Genomic DNA, 20,643 nt, shown 5'->3' with positions numbered 1-20,643 from the left:
ACATTAACACCTAATTCGCGCTTAAATCGGCAGGTGGCTCAGAGTCTGAACAATCCGAAAGCTCAGCGTCAGAGACAAGTTCAGGATCCTCCATGATAGCCTTCATAGCCGCAACATTTGGTTCTGTTTTGTTCTTCTGGGCATCCTTCTTAAGTATGAGTAGCTGCATATCGCGGGCCAATCTACGACCCATTTGAGAAATCTCACGTTCTAGTGTTTGACATAGTCGATCAACATTATCAGGATCTTCCTTTTGGATCTCAACAGAACGTGCTTTTGGCACCTTCAGTCCTCTTTCCCGACATAATCTTTCGTTTTGCACTCGCTCTATAAATAGTGCGGGCCACTTAAGAAGTCTAGCCTTTGCATAACCATATCCTGTTTGATTTTCTGATGGATCCTCCACCAAACCACATGGATCTCGATAGTACTTGGGCATGACGAAATGTCGCTTCCCAAACCTATCATGATAAGCACAAGAGGCATCCAAGAAAGGAAATGGTGTTTCATCTTCAGCATCGCCACTTCCCCTTCCCCTTCCTCGTCGTGAACTTTCACCCCTTTGCAAGTTCCTACCACCTCTGCGACCCCCACTCCCTCCTATGAACCATGTAGCCATGCTAATTTTTTAAAACAAATGAATAATAATTTCGTAGGGCGAAATGAGTTGTAAGGTTGTGTCTTCACCTTGAGTTGTAAGGTTGTGTCTTCACCTTTACTCGTTTATATAGTTGATTATGAACGGATCCCACATATATGCATGCTGACTGTAAGGTAAATGCATGCTGACTGTAAGGTAAATCAGTAGATTCATTGTTGCCATGTGACTTTCTAAATTGAGAATCCCACATATATCAATACGAGATGAGTTATCACTGTAACAAAAAAGTCGAGCAAAAAATGGAGAAAACCAAAGCATGTGGACCAAGTCACATCACTTCACAATCCATCTGCATATACGAACAAAATAAGGGCATGGTGACTGTAAGGTAATTCAGTGAATTCACTGTTGCCATGTGACTTTCGAAGTTGAGAATCCCACATATATCAATAACAGATGAGTTGTCACTGTAATAAAAAAAATCGAGCAACAAATCGAGGAAACCAAAGCCTGTACACCAATTCACATGACAAAGACCATCCATCTGCATATAAGGACAAAATAAAGGCATGCTGTTGTTAAGGTAAATCAGTGAATTCACTGTTGCCATGTGACTTTCTGAGTTGAGAATCTCACATATATCAATAACAGATGAGTTGTCACTGTAATAAAAAAAATCGAGCAAAAAATTGAGAAAACCAAAGACTCTGCACCAAGTCACATGACTTCACAATCCATCTGCATATACAGACAAAATAAAGGCAGGCTGACAATAAGGTAAATCAATGAATTCACTGTTGCCATGTGACTTTCTGAGTTGAGAATCCCACATATGTAAATAAGAGATGAGTTGTGACTGTAATAAACAAATCAATAAAACCGAAGACTGTGCACCAGGTCACATGACTTCACAATCTATCTGCATATACTGACAAGTCTCTCCACGATTTGACTACTCAATGTGTGAAAAAATGAAGCTTATGAAGCTTATGACCCGCTATTTGTATTTCATTGAAAAGTATGACTATTTGAATTGTTCTTGTCATTTGGGAAGCTATTCACCGACCTACCTGTTATGTTTTATGTGTTGTTGAAGGCGGTAGTTCGATTCACCGAGTTTAGTTTTTTGTCAACCCCTCATTCATTACCGGAGTCATAATTTTTACTGGACTTTCAAGAATTGGAAGGTGACTCTTTCTTCTTTCCTGATGGAGATTGAAATTCGTTGTAATTTCATCCCTATTTCAGCAGCCCCAGTTAAGGGAACCTTTTCTCCAAGTTGCCTGATCTATTTTATGTGTTTTAAGTATTCACATAATTGAACATACATTAATCCATTAATTAATCCAGAACATTCATTAACAAATTCCAATTCAATAAAGAAAGTCATGAACTCATAAATGTGTACTTATAAATGTACGTATTTCATAAACTTCAGGTTCATAAGAAAAATACTTGAAATACATCCGTACGTTACACCAACAAGAACGTTGTCTTACACTCCAGGAACGAACATATGAAAGATAACGGTGTTTGATTTCTTATTCGTCATCTGACATGTAGTAGTCAGAGAGATATTTTTCATTGTTGAAGACATTATTTCGCTCAACCATTGTCAAATCTCTGTTGCGTGCTTCTGCCATTTCAGTGGCTAGCTGAAGCATGAAATGTCGACATCTCCGCATCAACATCCTGTTGTTCTCCTTCTTAATTCTGCTAACTGCTTTTTCATAGTCACTCACATTTCGTCTAGCCATGGTCAATGAACGACGATGAGGTACCGGTGCCCCAAAGTTACGTAGATCATTATACAATCCTTCTTGCTCCGTTACCCTGAACGCCCATTCTGCTCAGATACCAGCATAATAATCCTTCGGACTTGAGTACTTTTCGCTCTTGTAGTCATACATAAATGGAGGTAGCAGCCACACTTTCGGATTTCTTTGCCGGTGTGAACTTCCTGCACCTCTTGAAGACATTGTTAATAAAATTAAAAATAATAATAATAATAGTAATTGTATATCTATTACTATTGTTATGCCTTCAACAAACATCATACTGGGGTATTTATAGACATGATAGTGGTGCTAGGGCACTATGGAATAAGTGATACACGTGATATTATTTGATGTTATTCATTTCATGTAATTTTGATTACCCGTGGCTTTGTGTACCTGTGATGTAGTCACGGGCGTGGTTGTAAGATAAAATAATAATTGTAGGCCATAGAATCACAATGCTATCCCTTCATATTCGAGCAGTGCATTGTCAAATAAAACAAAATGCAGTGAGTTGTCACATCGGCACATGAAACTATTTTGTCATGCTTACTTTTGTAATACAATAAGTACTCACTTGGAATTGACGATTTCAGTACGTATAAGTGTTTTCGAGAAATTATAAATCAAATCGAAAAATGAAATTTTCTTTGTATTCAAGTAATATTGTTCATAAACTATCATTGTTTTTCTCACCAACATAAGAAAATGGTCACCTGCTAGGTAGACACGATTGGAACGTTGGTGCCTATATTTTATCTTATTTTCAGTTAATGAACTTCACAGTCATCCGATTTTTATTGTCATTACACAATCGTCCATCATATTTTTTTACCAACATAATAGCATTTCTGCTTCTTTTCACAGTCATAATAATGTGACTTAGATGAATTCTGAAATGTGCGGAAAAAACAAAGCATGTAAGTTGCACTGCAGAAGTCACATGCATCACGTAATGTCAAGAAAAAAGTCACAACGTATACAAGCATGGCAAAGTAAGAAAGTCACATGCATTACTGCATCACTGCATAAAGTGACATGCAGCATTGCATCACTGCACAAAGTCACATGCAGTGATGCAGTGATGCACAAAGTCACACGCATCACTGTATCACTGCACAAAGTCAGATGCATCCCTGCATCGCTGCACAAAGTCACATACCTCCTACGTACTGTGCCCATTGCAATTATGCACAAAGTCACAGGCATCGCTGCAGCTGCAGCACAATAGCCGATGCTACAGGCCGTTGATTCGTTCATGACTGCACAAAGTCGAGTCCTGACAGCCGTATGCACTGGATAAGGTCAGTGGCATGCATGTGATCGAACAGGAAATTGCATACACACAGCTACCATGTGTGTATATGGTATAAATATCGTAGCATACCACAACAAAAGTTTTACAGCTATTTCTACCGATATGATCATGACATATACGGTGGTTGATCTATATTCAGCAATGGGTCGCTATTGGGTTGCAGATGGAGATGAATTTCAATACCCATTAAATCCAAATTTGCGTTACTCACGTGCCACCGTCAATACCATGAGAGCTGAGTGGGAATTTTGCAAAACTCGAGCAAACGTTCTCGTTGAGCTATGCCGTGAAGTTAATCTTAAATTTCCTCGCCGGTTAGCCATGCGTATGCCAACTGACACTCCACAGTTGTTGCAAAGGGCATTGCATCGTATCCGCGACGAGGTTAATCGCATGACCCAACGTTTGCAGAGGTCCGAACTAATGAAGACCGCAAATGAGCGTGCCGAAGATGGGTTAATGGATGATGCACACCAGTACTACGCCTGGAGCATGGATGTTATGTATGAATCTGATATTGAGATGTCAGATGATGATGATAATGAATGAAATTGTTTGGATGAACGCCCAGGGCATTTCTGTAATGCATGCAATTTGTAATGCTTATCCATGACTTATCAATAAAGCGAGATATTTCAATTATTTTTAGCTTTGAACAAACATATTTTTTATAGCTTCTTTACACGTTTTGTTCAAACCAAACGCGTTTGTAATTTATGTTCTCCTAAATTACGGATAATGAGAGAGGGGTAGAGATGTGAAACAGATTTGTGTGATTCATCAATATAAATAAGAATAAAAAATTGTGAAATGATAATTGCGAATAAATAAGTATGACACTTACATCAGCTGTACAAGTTTGACACATACAAACAAAAACAAGAAAAAAAAAACCTATATAGTCCATATCGCAACCGCTAATGCCCTAACCTGCCCCCAGTCCCACAACCCCGACCGTGGATCTCCCTCCTCGGTCTCCTACGGTAGACTCTCTGAATAACTGGCACTCTCTCCCCTGCATGCTGCCCTCCACTGACTGCCTGTGGAGCCTGTGAGTGTGAGTGTGACCCCCCCTCTCCTGCATCTGATGCCCCTGATCCTGCCTGTGCCTATAGATCATATACTGCTGTGAGCTGTGAAACTCCCACTCCCTCGTCTGGTGCAACTGTATCACGATCTGCAGGTGGAGCACGACCTCTGCCTCTGCCCGCACCCCGACCTCGGCCGCGACGTCCCCACGACCATAACCTCTCCCTCGCACTCTGGGGGGGGCTCAATATGGCCCTCATCATCAATGTGTGAGATGTCAGTGAGAACTGCATCATGTGTACTCCTGGGCGCGGTCGAAGTAGTCCCCATAAAAGCAGGTGGTAACTGGGTGGGTGGGGTAGCAACATCATGCATGAACCGGGGGGCGGTCGAAGTACTCCCCAGAAAAGTAGGATGTAACTGGGTGGGTGGGGTAATAACATCATGTATGAAGCGGGGCGGTGACCAATCAGGGTCAGGGTCAGCGTGCTGGGTAAGATGTACGTGTGGGGAATATGGAGAAATGTATGGGGTATCATGTGGTGGGGTGACTGAAGTCGAAGGACCTGCTGTGGCTGGCGCTGAACTGGAAGGCACTGACGTGGACGGGACTGATGTGTCTGGAGCAGCTGCTGCAGTGTGTACACCGTAGTCCCCAAAATGCAGACGATCTACCCGATGGGCATGCTGGATCCCCTCGTACAATAACTCTCTGATCTCTACAAGGGCCTGCAGACCAAGCTGTCCATCACGTCTGAAAATGGCGTCCTCAGCCAAGTGATATGACCTCCCAGCTCGAACCACCTGTAAAAAAAATAGATATATTAGGCTATAGTTGACTGAAAATAATCAATTATGATATTAACAATAATCGGAGATATAGTACGCTACTCACCAATGACTCGAGAGAAGGCCCAACTCCCTGATATCCGACCTCGGAGAGGTGGCTCGGAATACCGACAAGTAGGTGTGTATGTCGCCGATACCACAACATGTAAGGGTCGGGAGAGGGGAGGACCCCATCGCTCCAGTCAGCCTGTACAATAGTGTCGCGACGGGCATCCCACAACTGTATGTATCGCATATGATGCTGACTCCAGTCAGTGCTGGCTCGGCCACGTCTATCCGTCGCATGCAACCGCCACTCGGTGTCACACCGATCCGGCACGGCCTGGACCCGACCAAACTGTCGGAGGACACGATCAGGGAGATGCCACTCAACCACGTCATAACAAATAAGTGGTACTCTCACCATCCATATATCCTCACCTAGGCGGCAGTAGTCTAGGAGCGTGTGGAGGACATCAGCATAAGGCTGCCAGATAAACTACAATAACGACAAGTCTATTAAAAATCGGTCATAAACGTATACAGTCCATATGACAATTAAAATTTAGGTATTTAAATTTGATACCTCGCCGTCTATCATCCGGTCAAGCTGGTCTCTATACACGACCACTACGTGGGTCGATACGACCTCGTGGCCCATGTCAACCCTCCATCGGCTACCTCGAGGTCCGGCCGGCATCTGCATGTCTCCCTGCCCGATGGGAACCTCACCAGGAGCAACTACTTGCCGCCTAGCCGGGGCAATGCGAATCAATCTCTCCCACGCCCAAATCTACAATAGTTTGAACGCAATTACAATACTGATATATGCCATACAATATGAATTGACATGTAATAAAATTCTTACTAACCTGTAGCAAGACAAGGGGTCCTCCGATCTGAGTCACACCCACCTGAGTGGCTCGACATAACATCCTATACAAGCATGCCAAAGCCGCGGCGCCCCAGCTGTACTGGCCGATGACGTCAATGTCTCTCAACAGTGGCAAATACATCAGCTTGAGCAGGTTCTGTGACTTATCAGGGAGAAGTACCCCCCAATAAGCCACAGAATATAAGCTCGCGCATGCTGCTGTACTAACTCATCTGCAACATCATCTGGAACATCGCCCTGAAAATGCTCCGACAGCCACCTCACCCTCACTCTACCTGCCTGTAAGTCTGCAGGTGTAGGTGCTACTCCCAATAGCTCAGCACATAGCGCTATCCACTGCTCCGTCGTCAATGATGGGTTAACTCCAGTAACTGCTCGCCCATCAATCCGTAGACCGTATAGGACAGATACGTCCTGCAATGTGACGGTGGCCTCACCGGTCGGGAAATGAAATGTATGAGTCTCTGTGCGCCATCTCTCGACGAGAGCAGTAATGAGTGGGTGGTCCAGTCTGATATGGCCTATACGATATACACCATAGAATCCCGCGCGTAGTAGACACTGCAAGACTCTATGGTCCAATGGACGATCCCACAGGCCGGAATCTCCCCGTCGGCATGCCACCACGGTGCGTGACTGGTCCTGCATAACAGAATGAGTATTTTAAATTATAGCATTATCAAGGAAATGAAAAACAAAATGCAGCGTATTTTCATTGTACGCGTAAAGTCCAACAAACGTTATTGCATACCGGGTCCTCCCATATACTGTCAGCCCGATGTGGATGACTCAAAAGGGGGACCTCATCAGGTAGATGTGCCATTAAGCCTGTACAGTTGAAAAACAAATACATTTTGAAAAACTGTATTGGTGAGCATATAATTTAACTATATCAATTAAGCTGAAATTATTATGTACATGACGACTTGAAAAATAAATGTGGTCCATTATTTTAAAAGTATAAATTTGTGTGCCATTAACATGGAAGCAATTAACTGAAATCAAATTTTTACATATTATGTGCCCATTAAATATGATAAGCAATTCAACATAACCTATCGTTATCTATGCTTCGGACTAATATAAAAATCTTTTACAAAGTCATTTTACGATATCAGTTACATAAGCTTAATAATGACCAATAACATGTGGATAGTTTTTGTATGTCAATATTTACAAACAAAATGGAATGATCATTTTTTTTTTTCAAAACTTCATTATTGATTTTGGCATATTTGACATAACGTCATTATTGATTTTGACATATTTGACAAAATTCGTTACATTTATGGCATATTCGACAACTTCATTATTGATTTTGTAATTTTTGTTTTGCAATAAAGTAAAAAATTTGTAAATTACGTACATGTAATTCACAAAATTCTGTAATAAACATTTTCAATGAAGTAGAGAATAAAAACTATGATAGTTGTAAATTTCGTCAAGCAAATAAAACAATTACAATATATAAAGAATTAAACAACAGAAATGATCTATTACAAATAAAAAATGTTCTATTACATGTATGACCCCGTTTACAAATAATGAATTACAAAAGAAAAGAAAATGATCTATTACAAATAAAGAATTACAAAAAGATCTATTACAATATGTAAGTATTACATAGTCTTCATCGACCAAGTCGCGCCGGACATGTTCGCCTGTCATGACCTGTCTGCTGGCACTCACTGCAACGAGCGGTCAAACGCCTATCTGATATGTCCATCTCATTCGGAATACGAGACATAGATGCACAACCCCGTTTCACTTGTCGCAGACGCAGTACATTAGGCATTAAAGTCCACTGCGGATCAGCCCAATAATCTTGATGCGGTATTGGATTGAATTTAGTTTCCCAAACCCTCATGTATACAGGAAGCCTATATACTGGATCAACGTACTCGAATGGATTGTCACCGCATTCACACATTACAGCGAGCATATGAGAACATGGATAGTGTCGTATCTCATATTTCCCACAACTGCACGTGGGTTGATTCATCCGCACAATTTGTGTATTGCGACCTCGTCCATGGCGAAAAGATGTTTGCACCTCAAACACGCGGCGTGGCCTATAAAAAAATTATAGTAGAAACTAATGAAGTTCATGTTTTTAGGTGTAGTTAAATTGACAATATAATAACAATAATTTAATTTATATTACAAACTAACCTGTCATATGATATCAACTTGAAAGTATTTGCCCTTGCGATGCCATCCTCAATAGTTTTTTGCATCTGTCTAGGGTATTGGAACTCATTTCGTACATCTAGTTCAGCTTGGGCTCCCATCTCGTCAAAATATTTTACAAGCCGCCGAAATGTAAATTCTACCATAGCTGAGATAGGTAAGTTCCTTGCACCTTTCAAGACGCTATTGAAGCACTCTGCATCATTGCTAGTCAATACCCCCCAGCGATGTCCACCGTCATACGAAAGGGCCCACTCCTCAGGATTCATCTTGTAAACCCAAGTGATGGCTTCTTGGTCAATAGCCTGTATTTGTTGTAAGTAACCATTACACTTTCGTCGTTGATGAGCACTTCCTGCTTTCCATAGAAGTTGTTTCAGCTCCTTATTTCTGAACGTAGTGTTAAAGTTACTACAAACATGTCGAAGGCAGTGCCGATGATATCCAACAAATTGGAGCGAGGGATTCAACCAATGCCGCCTCACAGCAGCTAAAATACTCTCAGCTCGATCGGATATCAAAGTCACTCCCTGTCGGTCCATGACAATATGTTCCTTGATATTTGAAATGAAGAACGACCAAGACTCCAAACTCTCCTTGTCGACAACAGCAAATGCAAGCGGTAGTACTTTGCCATTGGCGGTGACAATCGTTGCTACAAGCAACACACCAGTGTATTTCCCGTATAAGAATGTACCATCTATGGTTATAACAGGCCTACAATGTCTGAATCCATCGATGACGGGTTTGAAAGACCAAAAAACAAAGTGGAAGACGGGCATAATGGTTGTATTTTCGGTATATCTATGCTTCCATTGCACGATGGTACCAGGATTAGATGTTTGTAATGCATACATGAATTTAGGCAACATCATATATGATTCATCCCAATCTCCGAATACCATTCGAATTGCCTTTGCCCTTGCATGCCACGCCTTCTTGTAATGTATAGTATAGTTCATGGATTTTTTTATGTCTTCGATGACATTCTTAATGGGCATATCAGGTTCGTTCTGCATACAACAATACCTATGAGTCAGATTATTTTGGTGTGAACACTTTAAAGACACAATTTTGGTGTGAACACTTTAAATAAACAATGTGTATATAAATGTAAACATTTATTTTGTATACTCACCGCAACTTGTCCCAAAAGATGAGAAGCAATGTAACTGGAGCTAATATTTGTGTGGTCCCTGTTCGTTCGTGGGTATAAACAATGGTGAGGACCCCTATACTGCTTTATTTCAAAAAGCCCATGTCTCTTACTAAGAGATGCACGCAACCACCATCTACAGTCGTGCTTGCAAGCACACACCCAAACGTCTCGCTTGGAGGTTACGACTTTGTACTCTCGATTATTTGTTGCATGGTACAATTTCACAGCATGTACGAGTTGCTTCTTATCAACGAAAACCATCCCTTTGTCCAACTCTGGATTTTCAGCATTCCAGATTCGGTTACGGGGAACGACATCGCGGTTACTAATGTCAAAATCACCACCCATGTGAATGTTTTCAAAGAAAGGGATTTCAGGTCTAAGTGGAATGGGGGCATTCTGAATATCAACGGGAGCGTCGACATCATCTTCTTCATCATCATCATCATCTGATCCGCCCAATAAATTTTCTTCATCACACATTTCATTCTCATCATTGTCTAGGGCGACATCAGGACCGTACATGTCACTGTCAGCAAATTGCACAAAATTAACCGTTTCAGCCATATTACCAGCAACTTCAACTGGAGTCGTATGATGGCTATAGGTGGGCACATCTTGGGTGTTATTGTGAAATTCAGTCTCGTATCCACCATGTGAACTTGATTCTCCACCATGGCCATGAAATGTCTGTTGTGTGTAGCCAGCTGCATAACATTCATTTGATTCATACATAGAAGACTGAAATGCTGTCGTGTCAACCCCATGTGTCAGCAATGTAGTGAACGGATGCGATTCCATCTGTGTTACATTCGGAAGATTCTGTACAACCTCTTTCTGAATGTACACTTCCAAACAATTTGGTGGTTCGAAAGTTCCACCGATACTTAAAACGGTGTTCAACGCCTCATCGTCATTTATCGGTAATATTTTGTATTTGCTGGTTGCTTGCCACTGGCGATAAGGATATCTACATTTGAAGATCAATCGGACTGTTTCCCCGTAACTTGCGACCTTGGACATAAACATCTCCTCCAAATTGCCAAGTGTGGTGCCAAGTTGCACCATATATATCCCTTTCGGCTCAACATCATATGACACACCTTCATCGGGATCCCGAATTATGTTTCCCCCCCAGTAAAAGATAATTGGAACAGTTGCCATATACTTGCTTCAATGAAACAATAAATATTAAAATATCAACAATATACATATATCGAATTGTACTTGTAAAATAAACATTAAAATTTGCAGAAGCCACAAATAAAAGCAACCCTCTAATTTTTTATAAATTTATATTTTCCAGGGTTGAAGGAACTGTAGAGGTGAAACATTAATTCAATTTGTATTTTGTCAACTATATATTTGTGTCTCAACTTGATTATTACTTTTTATTCAATAATCTTGTTCACTTATTTTTATTCGTATAACAGAACAGCTGAGATTTCATCTATACGTGGAGTTATATATTGTGTCTCATTTACTTCGTATGTGAAGACTCTTATCTTTTCAACGTGAATGTTCTTTGTTGTCATTGCTCTATTGTCTTCATCTAAAAAACACATAACAAGAAGTATACTTGTTGTCTTAATTCTTTCGAATTAGTGGCGAAAAATAAAATAGGTTGAGAGATATTTAGTAGAGGGTGACGCGATTGATTTGGACAATATAAAATACAGGGTGCAAACATTGAGAGAGATTTTTTTAACCTGGTGATGTAATTGTTCAGATTTATGGAAAATATAAGTTAATTTGATTTGCTCTAACTTGTGCCATTACGGACCTTAATGACAAAGTTATTTCCTATGTGAACTAGTAACCCTCGTCCATTTTGTAGAGGGCATAGAGGCTTTCTTATAAAATTAAAACAACAAACTGATTTTGGATCATTTTGGATTGTTCTGAAAAGTAAGAAAAAAATTAAATTTATTTACTCCTTTTTTTTCTTACACATACAAAAACAAAAAAATTATTACAGAGATAATTTATAATGGCCAAAAATTAGAGATAATTAAATTGAAGTTGGTGGTTAAATGTATGGCCTACATTTTGGATAGTTATCCATGTGAATCTATCGGGCCATCCGTACCAATTATTTGGTATTACAAAATACATGCTTACCCATCAACGTGCCAATTTTTTTTTCCCTTCTTACGTACGAAATTGCTATGGACTATTAATTAAAATAATTTATTACTCTTTTCATGCATATATGTCTGCACACCTCTATGGACAGAATAATTATGATATTTGCTTCCGCCAACCCCTAATTTTGTAAATCTATTTAAGTGGCCTTCGGTAATCTTAGGATTACTGGCCGGTCATACCTATAGTAGCGGGTTTGGGTCGTGATAGAGTGGTATCAGAGCACGAGTTATACAGTACACATGAGTCTATATAAGCTACTAGATGTCCTAGACAGAATTAGGGGCATTACATCAGCATGTGTTAGTGTATGTGAAATTATACGACATGTCTGAAACAATTAGACATGAAATGAAATTGAACATTGTCAAAACTATAAACGAGCTATTTGCCTATGTTTATTAGTGCTCTATTTACCTATAGCAAATGGAGAGAACAAGAAGTGATGATGTGATTGAATCCTTTGATGGCAGAATGGAAAGAATGTTAGAAGCTTTAACCGAGTCCATGAGATAACAACAGAGACAACAACTACCTCTTTCGCCTTCTTCAGTGCAAGTGGAACTGATAATTAATGACATTATCGGGTTGACTCAGAAATTTAACAAGATGAAACCTCTGACTTTTCTAGGTGTTATTGAGCAACTGAAAGTTGAAATCTGGATACTAGAAACTGAAAAATTATTTGAAGTGTTTCCATGTTGGATCATTTTGGATCGTTCTGAAAAGTAAGAAAACTTGATTTTGGATCATTTTGGATCGTTCTGAAAAGTAAGAAAAAAATTAAATTTATTTACTCCTTTTTTTTCTTACACATACAAAAACAAAAAAATAATTACAGAAATAATTTATAATGGCAAAAAATTACAGATAATTAAATTGAAGTTGGTGGTTAAATGTATAGACTACATTTTGGATAGTTATCCATGTGAATCTATCGGGCCATCCGTACCAATTATTTGGTATTAAAAAACACATGCTTACCCATCAAAGTGCCAATTTTTTTTTTTTCCCCTTCTTACGTACGAAATTGCTATGGACTATTAATTAAAATAATTTATTACTCTTTTCATGCATATATTATAACTACTCTAAATTTATTACAAAGTAGATTTTCCTTTTCAATGGTAGTGGACAATCACAAAGTGAAAAAGACGATAAGTCAGTTCGTTCAATACCCATTTCAAAAACTTTCTCAAATTTTCTTCAGTTTTCTCATAAAATTTTAATTTGTACTAGAATACTATTATATGTATTACAAATTCAGCTCATTAAATGTTTTAATCATATTTTGGCTGCTTGACCCCAAATATGACCCCAAATATAGTGAAATAAACCAAACGAAATTAAACCAATTTTTTTTTTTAAATCAAATACAGTCAGATTTAAATATTTTCAGAAACCAATAAAAATATTTCTTTTCAATAAAATAGAGTCAAAATTAAATATTTTGATAAACCAATAAAAATATTTCTTTTTAATAAAATAGAGTCAAAATTAAATATTTTGAGAAACCAATAAAAATATTTCTTTTTAATAAAATATAGTCAAAATTAAATATATGAATTTCGGATTTTTTAATCGCAATTCTTAATTAAAAAAAATTACTTTTAAAACCCTAATTTCCTTTTAATTCCTCTTCACAAGCAAAAAAAAACAATTTCCAATTCAACAAATGTACGTTGGTTTATTCAATATTCAAAATATAGACATTTTCATTCACAAGCATAATTTCAAAATTCTAATTCCTAATTTCAAATTTAAAAATATAAACATTCAAAATATTCAAATTTATTCAAATTCAAAATATTTTTCTTTTGGGTCCAATGCCAGTGGTGCAATACATAGTAATTAATGGGTGGACATTGGAGATTCTTCTTTCTACTAATAAACCCACTTCGCAAAAGTATGAAACAAAGAACTAGCTTGTTGGTCAAGAGTCTTTTTATAGCTATTTTAGCCCAAACATGACATGCCAAACGAAACCTAAGATTGACAAAAATTAAATTTAGAAGGCATAACACTATTTACATACATCCTAAAATTATATATATTACAGCTAAATTAGCTAATTGCCCAATAGAAATCCAGTCTATGATTTTGCATAATGATGAGTAGCTCTTTCACTTGTTCATGAATTCCCTTCATTTGACTTGATTATGATTGTGTTTGAATCATAACTTTGAACACAGATTAAAAATAAAATAAAATAAGAAAAAAAAAACAAAAGAAAAGAAAAGAAAAGAAAATAGAAGAAAAAATTAGATTTTATTTTACTCACATTTTTCTTTCTCTTATTTCCAACTCAGTTTTAAGAGATTGATTGACCTGACAAATGAGACACTTTCTTAATCAAAGTTGTATTAGATTTATCATTGCAGAATTGATTGTAAAAAGAGAAAAAAATACTCTCTTTTTTTCTTTTTTTTCGGCTGAAGGTTAGATTTGATTTCAAGTTTTTGGTACACCTATTAAAAGACTTGTGAATTAAGTTAATGTGGTCATTTAATGTTGTACCCGAGCCTTGGATTTACCAAGAGAAATAAATAAATTCACCTCATTTTCTTTTTGTCAAGATAAAGAAACATAATCTTAGGGTGTTGTCATTTACTGCATTCCAACAAAAAAATCAAGATTGAGATCTGAATTTGGTGTAACCAAAGGGTTTGTTTGGATATGAGTCGATTTTTTTACTATTTAATTTGGGGCTAAAAAATGTCGTTAGTGATAGGTTTTTTTGACTTTTATGAGAGAAAAAATAAAATAATTATGATTTAGATGTAACATTTTGTCTTATATGAATAAAATAACTTATTTTATCTTATATGACTATTTTAGCCCAAACTAATATCCCAAACGGGAGCAAAGCCAGATTGAGTTGTTGTGCCCTTTCTTTGACTTGAAACCTTGAAATTTGTTTATGTTCATTTTATTTTTTATTTTATTTTTGGGTAGCCCTATTAATATTTTGGTTTTGTTGTAACGGTCCATGAAATTTTGGGATGATCAAATTATATTAAATCTAGCATTTAGTGAATCTTATCACGTTTTCAAGAGATGAGGATATATAATTAAGTAAAATATTTTGATCCTCCATGTAATTCTCTCTGCCTTAAATTAATCAGAGTATACATATGTGACAAAACTTTCCTATTTTTTTTTTTTTACATTTTAATTTAATTTGTTTTTTGGGGTAGGTCATCCATATGTGATCCTAACACATTCAAAACCCAATAAAGAAAACCCCTAAATAGTCCCAAAGAAACATGGATCCTTTGTCTCTTGGGTATCACAATGCAGGTCTCGAGTCTTGACCTCTACAATTTCTCCCAAATTAATGACATTTACATGCTTTGATTTCTATTTTAACTATCTTCATTTGTATAGGAGAATGTAAAACATAAATAGAAATAAATATGATGAAACTTAGATATTTTTGTACATAGACAAAAATGTTCTCACATTTGAAATAATGAAATTAACTAATTTATAAAAAAAAACATAACAAAATAAAATGATAGTATCCTCTTGAATAAAAAAACAAAAAGCATTAATATTTCATTATAAATAAAATATAAATTTATAAATCATATAAATAATATTACTTTCTTTATTTGGAAGCTCATTTAACTTGAAACAATTCTTTGAAATAGATTGTTGAATTTCACTTACAATTAGATTTTAATCTATTAATTTTATAATATTAGAACCAAAAAAATAAAATCCATTGATGCTATAATATTACAAAAAAAATAAAGCATTTCAATTTATTCCAAAAAATAAAAAACCAAATAAATAAAAATACTTTATTTAAAATTATATAATGACAGTATATGTTTCAAATTAAAAATACTTTATTTTGATAAACCAATAAAAAATTCAAAAAAATTCAAAAACTAACCATGATTCCAAAAAATTCAAATTCATTTAAAAACCCTAACATTGACAGAAAAACCCTAACCCGTATGCCAAAAAATTCCAAACCCTAATTTCATAACCACAATGATAAAAACCCTAACACATTTAATAATTCACAAGTAAAACCCTAACATTGACAAAAAAAATACAACACATTTACAAACACAAAAACTAAATACATAAAAATTAGGGTTAATGTCATACCACGGAGAGAGAGAGAGAGCAGAGACAGAGAGCGAGAGCGAGCTGAGATGGAGGAGCGAGAGCAGAGAGAGAGAGAGCGAGCGAGAGCAGAGACCGAGCGAGAGAGCAGAGAGCAGAGAGCCAAAAAACCTAAGTCTGAAAATCTGCAAAACGTATGCAAATGAGGGGGGGTTTGTTCGTATATATGAGGACTTTGAAAACGCTGATCTAAAAAGCGATTTCATTTAAATGAAATCGCTATTACAAATAGCGTTTTTTTGGCAACAAAATTTGAACTAAAATCGCTATTAGAGATAGCGTTTTTTGCGGGGAAAATTTTTTCTTAAAATCGCTATTACGAATAGCGTTTTTTGGCAATTTTGAAAAAAGCGCTGTTAGGAAAAGCGTTTTTATCCGCAGCCAAACAAACACTAGAAGCGCTATTGTAACAACCCCCATACTGTTTACTGATTAATGACGGATTGATTACCGATAATCACCGATTACTGTTAAACGGAACTGATAATGACTGATAACTGACTGATAATTGAACTGATTAAAGTACTGAACTGACTGATTGAAATTGGAAACTGAATTGACTGAGTATATGTTAGTTAATTGCATTCTATCTGTTTGATTGTCTGATTATCTGTTCATGTTTATATGTTTAAACCGCTAATTGAAGGCCTTATCGGCGGCCGAATTAGAAACCGATTGATGTTCCGTGACCCTCATAATTAATGTGATTTTATGGTATAATTTTCTGAAAACTGATTAGGTATGATTAATTAGATTAAAGTAAGCTAATTGAAGAGTTGGACTTAATTACCGTTTTGCCATTTGTTAGTGGGCCCTTATTATAACATGTTAGAGCCTTGGTATGCTTGAATCAAACATTTTGCTCAGCTCATTTCTTGCTTTTGCCGACCTAGAGAGGAGGGTTAGAGAGAGAGAGAATTGTTCTTGTTGATTGTGCTTGTAAATTGCTTGGTAATTGAAGAAATTGTTGAAGTGATTGCATATTTGAGCTCCCTTCTTGAAATACAAGACTAAAGGTAGCTCCATTGTCTTCTTATTCATGTTTTGAGTGGATTCTTGCATGATTCATGCTTCATTGTAGAACTAAGTCATGTTTTGGTTCATTGTTGTTGAATTGAAGCTCAATCTTTGCATGCATGTACATATATTGAAGTTTTGAGGTTGTAGTTCATAATGCCTCACATGCATGTCCATCTTTTGGTCATACTCCATGAGTTCATCCTATCTTTGAAGGTTTGAGCTCTTTTGAAACAGCATTGAAGCTTTGAAAATGATTTATGATCATGCATGTCATGTTTGAGGATTGTTCTTGGGAAATGGTTTGAAATTGGGTTTGAATAAAACACCCTTGGGCTTTGATTTCTCAAATTGAACCTTGATTCATGTTATTCTATGTGTTTATAAATGTTTTCCAGAAAATGGGCCCAAGAGGATTGGTTTTGATGCTTTTGAGCTTGGTTTTGGACCTGGAGCTCGAATCTGGGATTTCCAGATTTCAGTCGTCCGCTCGAGCGGGGGAAGTGCCGCTCGAGCGGGAAAATCGAGCTTCCAGCATCTTGCACTGTTTTACAGTCCGCTCGAGCGGAAGATTGGGCGCTCGAGCGGAGTCATGTCTCAAGCTCGAGCGGGCGTCGAGCGGGGATTTCACCCATCCAGTACTTTACAGTACGCTCGAGCGGGAAAATTTACGCTCGAGCGTGTACCTTTGTTGCATGACCGCTCGAGCGGGGAAACCTGAGCTCGAGCGGGACTCTGTTTTGCTGAAAATTCTGTAACTGTTTTCTGATCGCATTTTTGCATCCTCATCCCATCCTAGGCATTTTTAGGCCTAGTTTAAGACATCTTGATGAGGATATCGTTGTAGAACACACCAAGGCAAATTAGGGATTAAGTTATGCTATTTCCCAACTGTGTAGCTTAGTGTGTGTTCAACCTGTGAACTGTGTAGGGTTGGCGACTGGGGGGACACGCTCTAGCATACCGTAGCCCAGAACTCTGTGAGTAACAATTGTGTAAAGATATGTTCAACTGATTATCTTTTGAATACTGAACTGAACTGTTTACTGAACTGGTATTATTTACTGAATGAATGTATGTCCTTTATTTCTGAACTGTACTGTGGCATCCTTAGTACCTACTGTTTACTGTTACTGTTACTGCGACAGAATTCTCTGTCGGTTCCCTCGTGGAACCACTACTGTTTACTGACTGATGGCCATCATTACTGTTCGGTCTTTCAAGACCTACTGTTACTGTTATGCTAATGGATGTACCACATATGACTGTTTACTGTACTGAACGACTGAAATACTGATTGAATTGAACTGTTTTCATTACTGTAAGGACATTCATTCTAAACCCCTTTACGCTTTATGTTATTCACTGGGCTTTAGCTCACTGCTCATCTATATATGTAGGTGTTCAGGCACCAGACCGCAGCTAGAGGCGTCAGGGTTACTCCAGTTTTGTCAAGCCAGCCTTTGTGCCTCACTGCGAGGTTCCGAGTTGCCATGCTATGGCTTGGGGGTGTTTTGTCTGTTTTTCCCCCTTCTGTACCGTTTTACTGTTTTGTATAGACCGTACTGTTTGTACAGACGGAATGTTTTCTGTACTGTTCTGTAGGGTTGAGTCCCTAGTTGAATGGATGTGAATATTGTACATACTGTTCTGTACTGTTTATGTGTGAATGTATGAAAAGCCTTTTTGCATACAGACTGTCACAGCTCAATGGACACTATTTATTTACTGTATTGGCTTCCGCCAGGCCCTGTACTCTGTTTTACTGTATTACTGTTCTGCAGGCCTTCGGTAATCTCGGATTACTGGCCGGTTACGGTGCTAAACCCATAGGGCCGGGTTTGGGTCGTGACAGCTATTTGTAATAGCGACTTATTAATCAAAAGCGCTATTTGTAATAGCGATTTTACTGTTCATCTACTTTTGCGGTCCTAACAGTAAAAGCGCGAATAGTAATGGCGCTTTAACTTAGTTTTGGAATTACGTCAGAAGTTGGCCTAATTTTGGAAATACAATACAAAAATGGCTTATATTGGGAAAAGCCTCGCCTGATCACTGCTGGTAACCACGACGAGGTCCCAACTCACGTGGTGGGCCACTCGGTTTCCTTTCCCCCAATGAAACTCTTCCTTAACCCCTAAGGAGTTCATATAATATGGTTTTTTTTTTTTTTTGAGAAAGCGGTAAAAAGTTAATTTTTTGAATTTTTGAATTTATTTTGTTTTTTAATGGATAAAAAATATGAGAAGTGATATGATTCAAAATGAGTAAAAAGTTAAAAGTTGACTTTTTACTTCCTTGCCAAAGCACCCCAATATATATAAATAGAGTGGTGTTACATGTATCAATTAGTGTATTAACTAGTGTTAGTACACTAGTTATAACATTATTATTGACTCTACTTATTATATAAATTATAAATATAAAAAATATTTTAAATTACGTCACATTATTAATTGGTAGACTAATTAATGCACTAATTGGTACATATAGTATTAGTTATATAAATATCAATTAGCATACTAAGATAATGTGATATAATTTTAGAGATTTTAAATATTTATAATTTATATAATGGGTGAGGTCATATTTTTAAAGTAATAATGTCATAATATATATTGATACATTAATTAATATATCAATTGGTACATGTAGCATTACCGATAAATAAATTTATAAAAACGTGAAGAATTAAAAATAAATACAGCAATAATGGAAATTTTAAAATTAATTGCAAAAACAAGTATTTTAATATTAGGTTTGACGTCTCATTTGGAAGAATTTGAGAGGCTCGTAGAATTTATCATGAATTTAATTTTAATGATCTGAATTATTAATTTTATAAAACTCTTTGTATGTTTTGCCTTTTTTTTAAACCACTTAACTAAAAGGATTTAATTTATCATTTTATTCATTTTTTTTAATAGGAATTATTTTACTCTAAAAAATAGTAAAAATTGTTTTGAATGTTCCATACCATTGGTTGCTTATGAAGGGCAAAATAGTCATTTTGCATTTAAAAGAAAAATAAATATATATATATATATATTAAACATGTTTATATTAAAAACAACGATTAGAGCCAAAAAAAAAAAAATTTATTTACTTAATTACTAAGGTAACATTTGGTAACGTTTACATTTTTGGTTTATGTTTACAAAAATTTTATAAATTAGTTTTTGTTTATTTTTAGAAAAAAACAAATTACAAACGTGTTTGGTTTGAACAAAATGTTTAAAAAATTTTAAAAATATAAACTAATTGAAAAAAAAATTAATTGAAAAAGAATGAAAAAAACTAATTAAAAAATAAATGAAAAAAAAATATTTGAAAAAAATGAAAAAAAATTTAATTGGAAAAAAATATTTGAAAAAAGATTAATTGAAAAAAAAATTGAAAAAAAAATTATTTGAAGAAAAAATTAATTGAAAAAAAAAATTGAAAACTGAAAACGTAAACTCATTTTTTGAGTTTTCGTTTTTTTCCTCAAATTTATAAACTGAGACAACCATTTATAAACAAAAAAAATTATCAAACAAGTTT

The 20,643-nt window shown here is 36.4% G+C and overlaps 1 protein-coding gene across 1 annotated transcript; it reads right to left on the bottom strand.

The window, feature by feature from the left end:
• Nucleotides 1-7,899: 7,899 nt before the first annotated feature.
• Nucleotides 7,900-11,053, bottom strand: LOC145804792 (uncharacterized). Its single transcript, XM_082899931.1, has 3 exons — nucleotides 9,778-11,053; nucleotides 8,622-9,652; nucleotides 7,900-8,521 (listed from the first exon to the last, which is right to left on the bottom strand). Exons 1-3 carry the CDS (start codon nucleotides 10,960-10,962, stop codon nucleotides 8,080-8,082), a joined length of 2,658 nt encoding a protein of 885 aa, XP_082756057.1. The 5' UTR covers nucleotides 10,963-11,053; the 3' UTR covers nucleotides 7,900-8,079.
• Between the last annotated feature and the right edge of the window lie 9,590 nt (nucleotides 11,054-20,643).

The sequence above is a fragment of the Camellia sinensis genome, chromosome 12 (genome assembly GCF_055761805.1).
Source record: "Camellia sinensis isolate YWXY chromosome 12, ASM5576180v1, whole genome shotgun sequence".
In the NCBI taxonomy this organism is placed as follows: Eukaryota; Viridiplantae; Streptophyta; class Magnoliopsida; order Ericales; family Theaceae; genus Camellia; species Camellia sinensis.
The sequence above is the reverse complement of the archived record's forward strand: the minus strand, read 5'-3'. Positions and strand labels throughout refer to the sequence as shown.

What these genes read in the sequence shown, in the direction of transcription:
- LOC145804792 (XM_082899931.1), bottom strand. Translation starts at nt 10,962, where the DNA reads ATGGCAACTGTTCCAATTATCTTTTACTGGGGGGGAAACATAATTCGG. An exon ending in ATCTTTTGGGACAAGTTGCG is followed by an intron (nt 9,653 to 9,777) that starts GTGAGTATACAA and finishes TGTTGTATGCAG; the next exon opens with AACGAACCTGATATGCCCAT. An exon ending in AAGTTGATATCATATGACAG is followed by an intron (nt 8,522 to 8,621) that starts GTTAGTTTGTAA and finishes ATTTTTTTATAG; the next exon opens with GCCACGCCGCGTGTTTGAGG.